The 17067-nt window shown below is 38.1% G+C and overlaps 1 protein-coding gene across 1 annotated transcript in view; it reads right to left on the bottom strand.

Moving 5' to 3' along the window:
* Positions 1–6224: 6224 nt before the first annotated feature.
* The window catches only part of pitpnc1b (phosphatidylinositol transfer protein cytoplasmic 1b), a 58265-nt gene continuing 47422 nt past the window's right edge, over positions 6225–17067 (bottom strand). The window contains exons 7-10 of the mRNA XM_022674005.2: positions 16844–16999; positions 15371–15434; positions 14240–14326; positions 6225–8558 (exon numbers count right to left, since the gene is read on the bottom strand). Coding sequence (XP_022529726.2) covers positions 8392–8558; positions 14240–14326; positions 15371–15434; positions 16844–16999 — 474 coding nt within the window. The 3' untranslated portion in view covers positions 6225–8391. The remainder of the gene's footprint in view (positions 8559–14239; positions 14327–15370; positions 15435–16843; positions 17000–17067) is intronic.

Genomic DNA, 17067 nt, shown 5'->3' with positions numbered 1-17067 from the left:
ACTGCTCCCGGTGCTATGTGTGGGGTTGGGTGATTGGTCCATTTTGTAAGATGTCTCTTCCACTTACCACATTATTGCCTTTTCCATCATTAAATGGAAAACTACAGTACCTACAGTACCAACTTCCTAGTATACTTTGTTTTTGTTTTTTAAATAGTGGTAGTAATTTGTACTTTAAGTGAACTACTGTAACAGTTGTTTTTAACACACTTTGCTAAAAATGTAAAAAAACATATTTTAGAAGTATATTGAATTACATTAAACTAAACGTGTATTTCATAGTAGTCTATTTTTTTTAAAATACACTATATTGTTCTTTTTAATAAGTATGATTAAAGTTTACTTTCAAACATTGATGAAAGCATAATATTAATGTACTTTTAATCTATTTTAAATAAGTGCATAAATCTGTTTATATCAGTATATTTACAGCATACTTAGACATTTCTCAATATGTTTTAAGTACAATAAAGTATATAGTTTTTTGCATCCTATCACGGTATCACGCTGGAGTTCACTGAGTTCCTAAAAGTGACCCATCAAGTCGTGGATGTGATCAGAACACCTGAATTCAATGATTTAGAGTCGTGTCCCAAATACATTTGTCCATATATTGATTTGAGCAGTTTAGCCCTGCACAGGAATGCTAGATTACAGCTGTTTGGAGGCTCTGAGGCCTTTAATGAGTTTTTGACACCGTGATGTTTCAGGACATAATTGCTTTGGGAGAATCTGAGAGAATAAATCTCAGTTCCTCAGAGGGAGTACATAAAGCAGAGAGTTATAGCAGACGAGTGTGTGTTCTCTTTACCACTGTCATCCACAACACTCCTCACATAAAACTGCAGCAATATAGCCTACTATCTCTATATACTTTTTCTTATTGACATTACAGCTTTGTTTACAGTTCCTGCACTTTACCGTCTCTATGTGTGGGTCACTGTCATTATAATGTGTCTTTTGTGTTGGAGCTTATTTTTTTGAATTATCTTTATTAAGCATATTTTTTGATAATTAAAAATAAACATCTTTTTTTCTGTTCAATTTTCATACATAAGGCGCACCGGATTTTAAGGCACATTATGTGACACTAGTAAGGAACAGGGGTGTCACCATGTTTTCCTTCTAATTCAGCAGGTCTGGGTGGGGGTTTTGGGGTGGTAACTTAATTAAGTGAAGCTAGGCTAAGTAAACAAAACTGTAATTCTTAAAGTCAAACGAGTGCTGGATGTTACTCTACACATATTTCTTTCTTGAAAACTGTTTATTTGGGTGAATAAAGCACTTCCGTTTATTTATAGTAAGCTTAAATTTTCAGATTTCTACTAAGGTTGGGTGCAGCAACGTTAGCATTAGCATTAGCCTAGGTTTTTATCATGCTTTTATATTTTAGTTGTAAATAATTCCCTATATATCCCCTATGTTATTTGTGTTGTCACTGTGCTATAAACTAGCTCACAGAGACGACAATACTACTCTACCATTTAAAACTGTCAACAATGACAATGACTGAAAACATCCAAACATAAATGTGAATATTAAATGTTAGCAAGCTAGCAAAGATCAATTTGTTAGCTGTGCTGGAAGCCAATAAATTGAGTGAAATATATTTTAGCAAGATACTTAGCTAGCTTCAGTAAGCTATACTAGAGACTTAAAAAAAATGCAAAAAAAAAAAAAACTAAACAAAAACAGCTCAACAGAAAATGTAAATACCTAATAATTAACAAGATATTTAAAAAATTTGAAAATCCCATGTCCCAATGGAAATTGTGAATATCTAATGCTAGCAGGTGTTAGCTTATTGAATAAACTTATTTTTAAGTGTAATTGAAGTAAACATGTTTTTTTCATAAGGTGGATAATGCTGAAGAATAACTTTAAATAATGTATTTTAATTTAAATTAAATTATATATATTTTCCCTATTTTCTTCCCAATTTTACTCAATTACCAATTACCCAGCCCACTTATTAGGACTCCCCCATCACTAGTAATGCCCCAACACACCAGGAGGGTGAAGACTAACACATGCTTTCTCTGATACATGTGAAGTCAGACTCCTCCTCTTTTTAAACCGCTGCTGATGCAGCATTGCCAAGTAGCATCACAGCGCTAATGCTTGGAGGAAAGCACAGCGACTTGGTTCTGATACATCAGCTCACAGACGCCCTGTGCTGTGGACATCACCCTTTGGAGTGATGTAGGGAGAGAGCGCCATCTACCCACCTGGAGGGAGCGAGACCAATTTTGCTCCCTCTTGGCGCTGGCAGCTGATGGCAAGCTGCATGACCGGGATTCAAACACTTCAACCCTTCTAATCAAAACCGGGTTATAAAAGTTAAAGTGCTTTACAGGAAAGACAACTTTAAAGGAAAGGTTAGAAGAACTTAACTTTAATGGAAGTCAATGTCATTTTTAAGCATTTCTACTGATCGATTCATCATAAAACTTGGAAACAATGTAAAGAACAACTGCTAGAGAACAGTGAACAGAGAATGGTGATTAGTGAAAAAAAAAACGACAAACATAGAGATACAAAGACAGCAGCAGTACACTTGCAGGTTATGCTAGTGTTTCTCTCAGGGAGAACCAGCGAGAGCTGCTGAATTGCTAGACTGGGATTTCTCTCCCTGTAGACTGGAACATTTGTAAACATCCGATCAATGATCTCAGCACTGGAATCACATAAACTCATCTGTGAGGCAGGAGTTAGACTGAATTTAACACAACTCTACAGTCAGTGTATCGACGTGCAGCAGAGCTTTAGCATGTTCTGCTCTCAGAGCATATACTGTACGTGCTGGTTCAATACCTGCACTCAATAAGACTGAAGCAGCTGAATCAGTCTGTCTGTACGCTGGAGGAGAGGCTAGTCAGGTTCTATTCTTCTTTCAGCTGAGATTTGCTTTGTTTTGTGAATGTTAGCTGCAGTGCTATGCTAGCGGGAAAACACAAACAAACACCCTGGAGATCACTGCGTAATACAGGCGATCAATAATATGAAGGTCTAACATTGCTAATTAAGACTGAAAGCGCATATTCACAGATTACGTCAGGTTCACACCAAACTACTTTTTGAGTCCTCAGTCGTAATTGTGAGTCTTTCACACTAGATGAATAATCTGCGGCACAGGGTCACAAATTAGACGATTTTACACTGTGGAAAATTGCTGACTCCCCTCACAGCTCTCCAGAAATCACTAGAACACACCAGAACTTAACGCACATGAATTCTCAGGAGCAGTGGCGCTAAAAGGGGGTATGCAGCCTATGCGACGCATAGGGGCGCTGCACTAGAGGGGGCGCCACATCAAAGCCCCAAATAAATTTAAAAAAGGGCTAATCAGCTTGCTGGTTTGCGGAAAGTTATGTAAAACGTATATCTCCCCCGCTGACGATTTTAAAACGTTTCTCTCCCCCTCCCGCTGACGTCTCACCCCTCGGGGGCGCAGATACTATGTTTGCATACACCCCAAAAGTATGGAGTTGCGCCCCTGCTCGGGAGAATATAGTCCAAAATGAATGGGTTCAACTGAGCAAAATCACAGCTTATAAATGTCTGATTATTTTGTACTGAAATATGTACTTACAGTCCCTTGCAAAAGTACTCTGCCCCCTTGACTTTGTTAACATTTTGCCACATTTCAGGCTTCAAACATAAAGATATGAAATTGTATTTTTAGACAAAATAAAAAACTAAAAAAAGTGGGGTGTGCAATAATAGTCGGCCACCTTTTGCTGAGATTACAGCTGCAAGTCTCTTGGGGTTTGTCTCTATCAGTTTTACACGTCGAGAGAATGAAATTTTTGCCCATTCTTTCTTACAAAACAGCTGGATCTCACTGAGGTTGAATGGAGAGCGTTGGTTTGTGAACAGCAGTTTTCAGCTCTTTCTACAGATTCTCCATTGGATTCAGGTCTGGACTTTGACTTGGTCATTCTAACACCTGGATACGTTTATTTGTGAACCGTTCCATTGTAGATTTTGCTTTATGTTTTGGATCATTGTCTTGTTGGAAGATAAATCTCCGTCCCAGTCTTCCAAAATGGTCCTGTATTTGGCTTCGTCCATCTTCCCATCACGTTTAACCATCTTCCCAAATCTGTCCCTGCTGAAGAAAAGCAGGCCCAAACCATGATGCTGCCACCACCATGTTTGACAGTATGGATGGTGTGTTTAGAATAATGAGCTGTATTGCTTTTACTCCAAACATAACGTTTTACATTGTGGCCAAAAAGTTCGATTTTGGTTTCATCTGACCAGGCCACCTTTTTCCACATGTTTGGTGCGTCTCCCAGGTTGCTTGTGGCAAACTTTAAATGAGACATTTTATGGATAACTTTGAAAAAAAGGCTTTGTTCTTGACACTCTTCCATAAAGGCCCAATTTGTGCAGTGTACGGCTGATTGTTGTCTTCTACCTCAGCTGTAGATCTCTGCAGTTCATCCAGAGTGATCATGGGTCTCTTGGCTGCATCTCTGATCAGTCTTCTCCTTGTTTGAGCTGAAAGTTTAGAGGGACAGCCTGGTCTTGGTAGATTTGCAGTGGTCTGATAGTCAATCCATTTGCTAGCTTGTTTTAACATGGTAAACATACATGCTACAGTCCGATATAAATCCGATTTAATTTACGAGTGCAGGAACACAGGGTGTAGTAGGTAAACCTCACAGCTCACCTGCTTTCTCTGGGTTAGGATATTCTGGTGTTGGTATATCTTCTATAAAATGGTTGTAGCAGATTTATGGATATTTGGGTGAATGTGTTAAATTTAGTCGTCAACAATAGACTCAGCTCCATGTGACTCGGTAAATTCAACGTTGAAATGAGTTTGAAATAATGTATGTTTAACATTTAATGATTGTGAAAATTTTAACAAAATACCTAAACATAGATCTTGAATAATATTTATTACTGATAAACATGAGCATTTTATTATTATTTTAATCATCAGTAGGGTGACCATATTTTCATTTGGGTAAACCAGGACACCTGAAAGCGGGGGGTATGGAGGTCGCTAAATGACGTCAACACCTAATTTGCATAACATGTTTTTGAAGCTGTAAAGGATTAAGATTGTGGGAGTGAAAAAAGTGTGTAAAAAACATCCTAAATATGTTAGAAATGTTAGAAATGAACCGCTTTTTAAATAGGCTGTCACTTTTTTTTACAATAACTTCATTTTTACGTGAATTTCCCGTGTTCTTAAATGTTATTATAAGAGCAGCAGTTAGCCAGAAGTGTTAATTTACGTTTTTTGGGGGTTTTTGTTTGTTTTATTTTATTATTTTTTTACGTTTTCTTTATTTTTAAAGCTATCATAGAAAAATGGTTAAATGGTTCAATAGATATTTAGCTTTTTACAAAGAGGCAGACACTGTGGAGGAGGTGAGTGACAGGCTACGTGGTGAATGTGGTGAGAGATTGACTGAGACTGTGTGAGTTAAATTCAATTTTTTTTTTTCGTGTCAGACTGAAGAGTTATATTTACATCCTGATCTGTAAATACGGGGCGGGGTCAGTCAGTGGTGGCTGTGGGCACGGTGTTGGTGGAGCAGTGTGTGAGTGTTGTGGGCGGGGCACACAGCAGCTGCAGCGCGTCTGAAGAGAGCGCGTGTTTATCTCAGAGTTGGCAAAAGTCTCCAATAACACCACAAAAACTCTCTACATTTGTTGGTAGTCACTTTTTTGTATTTTTTTTACAAAAAAAGTCACTAAAGGGGCTGAAAAGTCGCTAAATATAGCGACAAAGTCGCTAAGTTGGCAGCACTGACTGACAGTCACTGCTCTCACTGACGCGACTCAGGGATTATGTCACACGCAGCGCAGTGCCCTAGTGCCTATAAATTTAATGGTCCAATGAAGGTAACTTAAAAACCAGGACATTTCCTCACTTTTTGAAAAAAAAAACCCGGGACACCCGGGACAGGATGTGAAATACGGACATGTCCCGGAAAATACGGACGTTTGGTCACCCTAGCATTAGACCACTTTAAATATCTAAACGAACATTTTAAAATTAGAAAACACTCTAGAAGTAAAGGTTATGAACAGTCTTTGAGTTGTGTTATTTCTGATCCATCTGCAGAAGATTTTTGAGTGTTGATGGTTCTACATAGAACCATTATTTTTACTAAACCCTGCAAGAACCGTATATTTTAAAGTGTACAGTGCAGAATAAAAAGGGACGGTTAAAAATGTTAAAAAGTAAGACGTAACAACAATTTCAGAATATTAGTGTTGATTTATGTTTTAAAATCAAAACAGAATTCAACATTGATTCAACCTCAACTAATAAAAGTATTAATACAAATTAATTAAGTGTTAAAAGCCTGTCTGGGTTGAACCAAAAGTGAACAGGTACTAGAAAAAAGCCTGGTTCCAGGTTTAAGGCACAACATTTGATGGATGGAAAGTATTTTTAAACCGCCTTAAATTTGAGTTTGCATCTTAATAAGGCAGAACTGGAAGACAATCAACCCCCATGAAATAGTAGTAAAACATGGAATATAGTTATATGTTAACCATTCAGCCACTATATACAGCCAATATACTAATTTATAGTATATATATATATATATATATATATATATATATATATATAGGACCCTTAATTTCAGCAATGCAGAAAACACAACCAGAATCACGGATTTAAGAAATAAAAAAACGGAATTCCGATATAAAAATGGAATACACAGAAATTAAAAATCTCCAAAAATGACCACCAGTGAGCAGCACTGTAGCCTGATGCTGGTGTTCATTTACAACACTCCATAACTGAAGACCAAAGTAATGTACAGACATCATATATATCTATCATATCAAATAGCAGAACTCATGCTTATACTTATCTAATCAGCTAAAATTAACTAGCTATTAATTCATATCTGAAAACAGGTAACATTTTCAGTTAGCTGTTAGCCATTATGGCTAATCTGCCATTTTGGACTTCATAATAAAAGCCCCAGGACTTTGTATAGTCAGACAATACAAGCTATTAATTCATCTCTAAAAACAGTTAGCATCTCCAGTTAGCTGTTAGACATTATGGCTAATCTGCGATTTAAAAACTTCATAATAAAAGCCCCTGAGCTTTATATAGATAGACAATAAAAATGAGAAGGTGTATACTAAAATCTGTGAATATATTGACAACTTCATCTGTTTGCAGCTGGTTTTAAGGAACTAAGACAAAGTTTCTCAAATCAAACTGTGATTGGTTCAAGTCATTATATTTGTTCTACCTGATGTCTACCTGACGTTGTTTAGTTCTAATCACTGCCTCGAAGCCTGTCTGTGATTGGTTCTAATTACTAAGTCATTTGTCCTGAAACCTCCCCCCTGACTGAGACTGACTGAGGTTCTTATCCCCACATTACTTGTTGCAGTTGGTTCTAATCACTTTTTTAGTCATTAGTTCTGAGATTTCTTCTCATCTTGAATGTCGATGGTTCTAATCCCAGTCTCATTTCTTCACTGTCCAATGAAAAACACTTATCTCCAAAACAGCAACTTTACAGGAGAGAGAAAAAACCTTGTAAACTTTCAATGGAATTCAATATAAAAACAGTTTATTTTAGGTTATTTTGAAGAGTTTCTATTGGTTCGTTCATCAAGAAATTTTGCAACAGTGTGAGGGACAGTTTGTCTGTTTAAATTATGTAGTAAACTAAAAATCGACAAAAATGGAGAAGTGTTTTTCATCGGACAGAGACGATTTGTTCTAAGGCTTCAATTGGAACTTTTAATCTCACAGTTCACTGCTGTTTGTTTTGAGGCCTCCCCCTGACTGTGATTGGTTCTAATCACAGGCTGTGTGTTTATGTATTTATGTATTTATTCCAGTGTATTTGACAAATGTTTGAGTTTGCATGGCAACTTGCAGCATTGTTAGCTTTGGGTTAGTCTTTGAAAAGATGATATTTTTAGTTTTTTAAAAGCTGTATGCTTTTCCTTACAGGAAAAAAAAAACATGGCTTAGAGCCTTATATGGAGTTCCTTATTTGGCAGCGATTTTTGGAAGTCAATGAGAATTCCCTTGTTAAAGTTCAGCAAGTTTGAAAATGAGCAGATAGTCCTAGAAATGAGATCTATACAAATATATATATATATATATATATATATATATATATATATATATATATATATATATATATATATATATATATATATATATATATAACATATAACATATATGTACAGTATTTGAAATTAACAGTGACCATGACCATCCGGATGAAATAGTGGTGACCTCTAAGAGCTTTGGAAAGTTCGGTGTGGTGAGTTGTTGAGGTGGTTTTAATCTGTGAAGGAAGAGGAGGAGGAGAGGAGGATGAGTGGCTGGGTGGGTGAAGGGTGGTGTTGGAGGGTGGTGGTGGTGGTGGTGGGCGGTCACTCTGGATTTGAGTTCAATCTCTTAGGACCCTTGAGTGGATAAGAGCAGGGGCAGGTCGGAGAGTCTGGCGGGATAGACACAGTCTTCAGTCCCATCTTCTTCAGCGACGGCTCATCCGTGACAGAGAGGGAGCGGGATAAGGAGGAGCGCAGGGGGACTGAGCCTGGGGGGGGATGGGGGGGATGGGGGGGATGGGGGGGGGGGGAGGGAGGGGATGTGATGACAGACAGGAGAGAATGTTATGAAAAAAAATGGGAGTCAAAAACCACCATACATTTACAACACACTGCTGCTTATGCAGAATGCATGCATGCATGCATGTGCTGTTTCTGCGCCTGGATTCTCTGCATTTTTTTAAATATTCAAACTCACATGCTGCTGAAAATATAGCGAGAAGTAACTCAGGGTTCCTGACATAGTTTACAGCTCTAATAATCATCTCGTTTATTCTGAAATAGAGCTTAAATCAGGCCCTAATATGCAGCCGTTACTGTCGTTTCGAGTCAGAGCCTGATTTAAACCAGATATTTTTTTTAGATAGGTACACTCTAAAAAACAGAGGTACAATATGAGTACTTTTTTGTACTCAAAGGTACACTCTTCATAATTGTACCCTTAAAGGTACAATATTGGTCTTTACAGGGTCAGATTTGTTCCCTCTGAAGTACAAAGTCATTTCTAACAGCAATAAGTACAGATTTGTACCATTTAACCTGCAGCCAAAGGGTACATTCAGTATTCTGTATCACTGTACTAATAAACAATATATATTTTAATTGCACATTTTTTTATTTGAAAGCCAGACAATTTTGGATCATAAAGTTTTTGAGCCATATTCAGTTGATAATAATGTTTATAATGTTTATAATCTTTACTGGCACAAAAACCATGGGTACAAAAAAGGACTTTCACTGAAAGGTACTTTTTTGTACCTCAATATAAGGTACAGCCCCAGCGACAAGCTTTGTACCATTTTAAGTACAAATCTGTACTTACTTTTCTTAGTGTGTAGAGCATTAAAACGTAAAACATTTTCGGCCTGTTTGAATCAATGAAATCTGTTCAGAATCATGTTAATTAATATTGCAACACTGAAGAAGATTTAAGATTTATTTAGATTGATTTTTTCTATTTTTTAAGATTAAAACACAAACAATGCAAACAACAAGCCTAAACATCAGTGAAGAATGACGTCTGAATGACTTTCCTCTAATCTAATAGAACTAAACATAGTTTAAGAATAGGAAATCATTTCTAAACAAACTAAATATTTTATTTTTTTGAGCTGATAGCCTTAGTGCAAAAACACAGGAAAACAGTAATAAGGCTATGCACCGCACTGCACTACACTGCAATGCACTGCACGTCAAGTGTGTAAGACGGACAAGTGGAGCGTGCACTGCGCACTTTAAATATGCGTGCATATTTTTTTCTAAAACACAGTTTTATTTGTTACTTTGCTATATTGTGATTATCATGCCATAGCTTAATGTAAAATAAAAATAGATAAAAAAAAAACAGCTGCCTAACTATTTTCTTTTTTTTTTTCGCTCATTGGATTTGTCTTGTTTCTCTACCTGAAGAGAAAAAAGTGGTTTGGGTCGGGTTGGGGCAGAGAATCTAAGGGCGTTTTCACACCAGCACTATTTGTTCCTGTTAAAACAAACTCTGGTCCGTTTGTAACGAACTACAGGTGTGAAAACACTAGGGGTGTCACGATTCTCTAAATCCTCAATTCGATTTTATTTTTCGATTTTAGGGTCACGATTTTCCTTTTTTTTTTTTTTTTTTTTACAGCAGAGAGGCCTATGCCAGGTTTAGATTAGTCTATGGTCAGTCATTGGTTTGATTCATCAAATTTACAATATCTTATTTCAAAAGGTGGGCTTGATATAAGTGATGCAAAGTAATACAAGTGATCTGTAATACACCACATTAGGCACTAATGGTCAAATTTCAATAATTTAATTTAATTTAATGTAATGCCATCTAGTGGCTTTTTTTTTTGGTAGCAGCAGTGTGCACTATTAAAACAGCAATGTGCAACATAACAAAATAAATAATAAAAAAAATACAGGAACAGTCATGTACAAAATAATAGAACAATTAGAGCCTTAACAAACGGAACTCTATCCTACTGTAACAGTTTAACATGAAAAATAAGACTTTAAGACTTTTTCGGTCCCTGAGAATGACAATTTTTTTCTCTTTAACAAAGATATATTATTAACTTTATCTGAGAGAAAGATGCTCCTTAAGGTACCAAAACTATTAACATATTTGAGGCTAGACAAAACAACTGTTATTTTTATATTTTAAAGTTTTTCTTTAAGAAGATGAGAATGTTCACATTCTCTGGAGAAAGAGCTGCTCTTTCAGCAGTCACAACGTCCGGGGCGTCGGCTACAGTGTGCTGCGCCATTTGCGTAGCTTGCGTCGATCCTCTTTTTGACTTCGAGGCTCGAGACCATGACATAATTTCAAACGATTTTGATGAAATATCGAAATCGTGACACCCCTAGAAAACCCCCTAAGCTCTATTCTGGGACCTCTATCAAGCTATGAAAGGTTCTAATTGTTGTATTTTTGTTCTGTGACCTAAATCAGACTGTGACTGGTTCTAATCATCATATTGTTAGCTCTATAATCTCCTCCTGATTGTGCTTGATCCTAATAATGGTTAATAATATTAATAATAATAATAATAATGGTTCCTTCAAAACCTCCTGCTTTCTGGGATTTAAACTCACAACTCGCATAGAATTTAACTGGAACCCACAACCTCCTTCAGTAGGTTAAAGCTCCAGAGCTAGAAGCTAATATTGCTTCTAGCAATTTCATCTGGATGTAGTAAATATATATGTGTGTTAACACTGCTCTGTCAGTGGGAGCGCTACAGCACTGGGGTTAAAAAGCCGCTGGGTAAACATGTGATGGTTTTCATCATGGGCTCAAAGTGGCGCGTCGATGCTGACCGCCCTGTAATTGCTGTCAGAGATATCATTATCACTGTGCACTGTTGCACTTTCACTAACAGAGGGCAGTGGGAGGCGAGAAACCCCCCCTTCCCCCCCCCCCACACACACGGACTGCCTCACAAACACACATACACATATATACAGACATGTACACACACACATATACAGGCAAGCAGTGTCATTAGCGTAGTGCGGGAGGCTGATTTATGCAGTGTCTGTGGGGGACGGGGGTGAGTTCAGGAGCGGGGCTCCATCAAACCGCTCATCCCCGTTACTGTCGCAGCATCATCACCAGTGTTGTCAGTAACGCTTAGTTGCTTAGTAACGCGTTACTCTAACTCTAATTTAACTGTTTTTTTAGTAACGAGTAATCTAATGTGTTACTATTTCCAATCCAGTAATGCGAAAGAAGCCATTTCTGCCAAAGAAAAAAAAAAAAGCATACCTCAGGCGACTCTGTTTGTGGCGTGCTTGCAGAAATGGCTTCTTTCGCATCCCTCTCCCATACAGCTTCTCCTTGTGCAAAGTGCGCTGTATTGTTGACCGATGCACAGTGACACCATCTGCAGCAAGATGATGCTGCAGCTCTTTGGAGGTGGTCTGTGGATTGTCCTTGACTGTTCTCATCATTCTTCTTCTCTGCTTTTCTGATATTTTTCTTGGCCTGCCACTTCTGGGCTTAACAAGAACTGTCCCTGTGGTCTTCCATTTCCTTACTATGTTCCTCACAGTGGAAACTGACAGGTTAAATCTCTGAGACAACTTTTTGTATCCTTCCCCTGAACAACTATGTTGAACAATCTTTGTTTTTAGATCATTTGAGAGTTGTTTTGATGAGCCCATGATGCCACTCTTCAGAGGAGATTCAAATAGGAGGTATAACAACTTGCAATTGGCCACCTTAAATACATTTTCTCATGATTGGATACACCTGGCTATGAAGTTCAAAGCTCAGTGAGGTTACCAAACCAAATTTTGTGCCTCAGTAAGTCAGTAAAAAGTAGTTAGGAGTATTCAAATCAATAAAATGATAAGGGTGCCCATACTTTTGCACCGGTCAAATTTTGGTTTAATGCATATTGCACATTTCTGTGCAATAAACCTCATTTCAATCCTGAAATATTACTGTGTCCATCAGTTATTAGATATATCAAACTGAAACGGCTGTTGCAAACACCCAAATATTTAGAACTAAAAGTTATTAAGATTAATAGGGGTGCCCAAACTTTTTCATATGACTGTAACTCTTGATGAGTTCAGCACAGCTGTTAACTGAAAGCCTGAATTTCAGGTGATTCTACCTCATAAAGCTGACTGAGAAAATCCAGCCAAGGTGTGCAAAACTGTCCACTGAGCAAGAGGTGTTTTAAAGAATCTAAAATATAAAACATATTCTGGTTTGTGTAACACTTTTTGGTTTATTAAATAATTCCATATGTTTTTCTTCAAAGTTTAGATTACTTTAGTATGAATCAACAGTGCAGAACATTTTTAAATAATGAAAAAACTCTAAATTTTAGGTGTGTCCAAACTTTTTACTGGTACTGTATATCTATTAGTAGAACTCGACAGAACACCTAAACTAAGCTTAGCTTGATAAGATGTGGTTAGTGCTACATAGATCTAATGTTTTGAACTAGTCAGAATTATCATTTAAGGTATTTATAAACACAAGATATCTATGAACATTAATTTTATCCACTTTGTTGAGGTACCAATTGAGACCTCATGGATGAGTCGTTGCTGCGCTCTTGGGGTAATTTTGATCAGTCAAACCTGGGAAGGTTCAACACTGTTCCATTGTTTGCTGGAGTCTCAAAACTTTGGAAATGGCTTTATAACCTTTTCCAGACTGATAGTACAGACTTTGGATATGGGCTTGATGTCTCGCTTTTGAGTATTTTTTGGTCTACTTTGCTTTGTCAGGCAGGTCCTATATAAGTGGTTTCTTGATTGAAAACAGGTATGGCAGTAATCAAGCCTGGGTATTTTTTATTTTTATTTTTTTTATTTTATAATTTTATTTCTAATTTCTCCCATTTTCACCCCAATTTACATGGCCAATTACCCAACCCACTCACTAGGACTCCCCCTATCACTAGTGATGCCCCAACACACCAGGAGGGTGAAGACTAACACATGCCTCCTCTGATACATGTGAAGTCAGCCACCGCTTCTGTATTCGAGCTGCTGCTGATGCAGCATTGCAGAGCAGCATCACAGCGCGCTTGGAGGAAAGCGCAGCAACACGGTTCTGATACATCAGCTCACAGACTCAACATCACCCTAGGAGTGATGTGAAGAGAGAGCGCCATCTACTCACCCGGAGGGAGCTTAGGTCAATTTTGCTATACTTAGGTGTGATTTATCACAGTCATGTTTTAACTAGGGGAAGCAAACACTTTTTCACACAGGGACGTGCAGGTTTGATTTTTTTTTCTCCCTTAATTATGTGTTTTTGACTAATGTGTTAAATCATGAAGAGGACAATCACTTTTTCACACCACTCTACATTCGTCTCGTAGCTTCAGCACCAAAATACACAGAGAAAACTTGTCGGGCTGATCCGCTACATTCGAGGTAAAGCAATGGTACATCTGTGCAAATCTTCAGCTCTTCAGTGGAACCCCTCCCCTTCCCCCAAAACTGTGTCCTGCACTGCCTGCTTCCTCATTTCCATGCCTTTCCACATCTCTCCTCAGCCCTTCTCCAAATCTGTCTCGTGCTTTCTCCCTGATCCTCTCTTCATCCCTCTGTCACCGCTGCTCTCAATCATCCCCCCAACCCCCCACCTCCCCCACAGACACCCTCCTCCCCCCCCGACGGATCTCTTTGCTCTGTTTTGTCGAGGCGTTTGAGGCGATACCTGAGTCGGGCCTGTCGCTCTTCAGCTTGCTGTTGGTCTCCAGCTGCAGCTTCTTCTCAAACTCCCTCACTTCCTCCAGACTCATGCCTGCCGCCGTCAACATGACAGCAATGCAGAGCGTTAGCAAAAAAAAACACACACACACCAATATAGACCCAATGCTCACATTTATATGAGCCTAAGGGCTTTTCATGCACATTAGATCAGCCATAGTATTACAACCACTGAGAGGTGAAGTGAATATCACTGATGCTCTGGTTTCTGCACATGTGCAGATGCTGTATACAGTACCAGTTTGGAAAAAAAAAAAAAAAAAAAAACGTTTGGACACACCTTCTCATTCAATGTTTTTCTTTAATTCTATGTTTAATTAAAATGTTCTACATTGTAGATTAATATTAAAGAAATCAAACCAATTAAGAATTTTGTAGTAAACAGTCATCTGATCTAAACCTGATGAACTGAGATGGTGATTTGAGGCGATTTAATTGGGATAAACTGGAGCTTCACAGCGTGAAGGAAAGGAAAAGCAGCAGCTATTGTTCAGCACCTCCAGAAACTCCTTCCTTCAAGACGCTGAGAAAACTATTCCAGGTGACTCTCCCTCATGAAGACACTGAGATTTAAAATATAAATATAAATAAAATAAAATATAATAAGATAAATGTAATACTTGGAAGAATCTAAAGTATAAATCATATCCTGGGTTATAATTAAAAGTATTTAGCATGTGTTCCTGTATATTCAAAAAAGAAATATGTCCAAACTTTTAACTGGTACTGTTTGAGGCAAAAACTCAATAGTCAGGATTAGGAATAGGTTGTGTTAAGGAAGAAAAAATGGACAAGTGTATGAATCTGAGACACTATAACTAAACCAGACTGTGATGTTCTAGATGACGGATCATAACATCTCAAAAACATCAGGCAGAACAATACTAAGCTACCAATAGTGCTAATAGTACCAAGGAAGGACAGCCGGTGGATCAGTGACCGGGTCATGGGCACCCAAAGCTCATTGATGCTAGAGGAGGCTTCACCTAACAATTTAGCAATATTAGGCAGCTGGTTTTAAAGTTATGGCTGATCAATGTAATATATATGATATATAGCAGCAAAGCTTCATAATCACCGTGCCACTCATCCGTCCACGCCACCGCCTGTCTGTGTCCCACCAGCAGGATGTCCTGAATATTCTAAAAGCCACAATAAAAGAAAACAAGACTGTAACTTACTGTTCCCAATGCTAGAGGACTGTGGGTAGTGTAGTACATAGTTTGAAAATAACACTGGTGTACTTTGTGGTTATGCTACATGTACATTTTGGGTAGTAGTGTTCATGCTTAGAATATAATCTTGGTATATTGTGGGTAATGTAGTCTGTGGAGCTGATATATAATGTTGGTGGACTGTGGGTAGTGTAGGCCATAGTTCAGATATAACACTGGTGTATTGTGGGTAATGCAGTCTATGGAGGTGATCTATAAAATGGGTGGATTGTGAGTAGTGTTGGCGGTGGTTAGAATGTCATTTATGTTTATTTGTGGGTAGTGTAGTTCGGATATAAGACTGGTGGATTGTGGGTAATGTAGTCTGTGGAGGTAATATAGTGGATTGTGCATAGTGTAGTTTATATAGCTCGCATTTAACACTGGTGTACTGTGGGTAATGTAGTCTGTGGAGGTAATGTGTAATGTTGGTGGATTGTGGGTAGTGAAGTCTGTGGTTAGAATATACCATTGGTATATTCTGATTAATAAAGTTTGTGGTTAGGATATAATTGGTAGGCCATGATTAGGATATAACACTAGTGGATTGTGGGTAATGCAGTCTGTAGAGGTGATATATGATATATAATGTTGTTGGTTTGTGGGTAGTGTAGGCTGTGGTTAGAATGTAGCCTTTGTGGATTGTGGGTAGTGTAGTTTATAGTTCGCATGTAACACTGGTGTATTGTGGATAATTTAGTCTGTGGAGGTAATATGTAATGTTGGTGGATTGTGGGTAGTGTAGGCCGTGGTTTGGATCAAACACTCGTATACTGTGAGTAATGTAGTCATATGTTGGTGGATTGTGGGTAATGTAGGCAATGATTCGGATATAACACTGGTGTATTGTGATAAAGTAATACTTGATTTGGATATAACACTGTATATTTAATTTTGGTGTATTGTGGGTAATGTAGTCTGTGGAGGTGACCTATTATGTTGGTGGATTGTGGGTAGTGTGGGCCACGGTTAGTATATGACACTGGTGTATTGTTGGTAAAGTAGTCCATGGTTAGAATGTAACCTTTGTGGATTTTTGGGTAGAGTAGTACATAGTTCAGATATAACACTGTATATATATAATATTGGAGGATTGTGGAAAGTGTAGTCCGTGGTTAGGATGTAAAATTTGTGTATTTCTGGGTAGAGTAGTACATGGTTCAGATATAACACTGGATATACAGTATAATGTTGGAGGACTGTGGGTAGTGTAGTCCATGGATACAATGTAACCTTTGTGGATTTTTTGGGTAGTGTAGTACATGATTCAGATATAACACTGTATATATAATGTTGGTGGATTGTGGGTAGTGTAGTCCATGGTTATGATTCCCCACCCTGTGGATGAACTCCTCAGTTCTGCCCTGGAAGCCGTAGACCTCGAAGCTGCAGTGCACTCTCTTATAAGAGCACATAATGGGCCCAGCGCTGTTCCTCCAGCCCTCCAACAGGGGGCCCCGGCCGGTGCTCTTCGACACCCATCTGCTCAGGTCCTGCAGGGTTAAACGGTTACATATTACCTGCTGGGTGTGCAGAACACGAAAGAGTGTGTGTGTGTGTT

Source organism: Astyanax mexicanus, chromosome 6, assembly GCF_023375975.1.
Source record: "Astyanax mexicanus isolate ESR-SI-001 chromosome 6, AstMex3_surface, whole genome shotgun sequence".
Taxonomy (NCBI): Eukaryota; Metazoa; Chordata; class Actinopteri; order Characiformes; family Acestrorhamphidae; genus Astyanax; species Astyanax mexicanus.
This window is presented reverse-complemented; position numbering and strand designations above follow the sequence as displayed.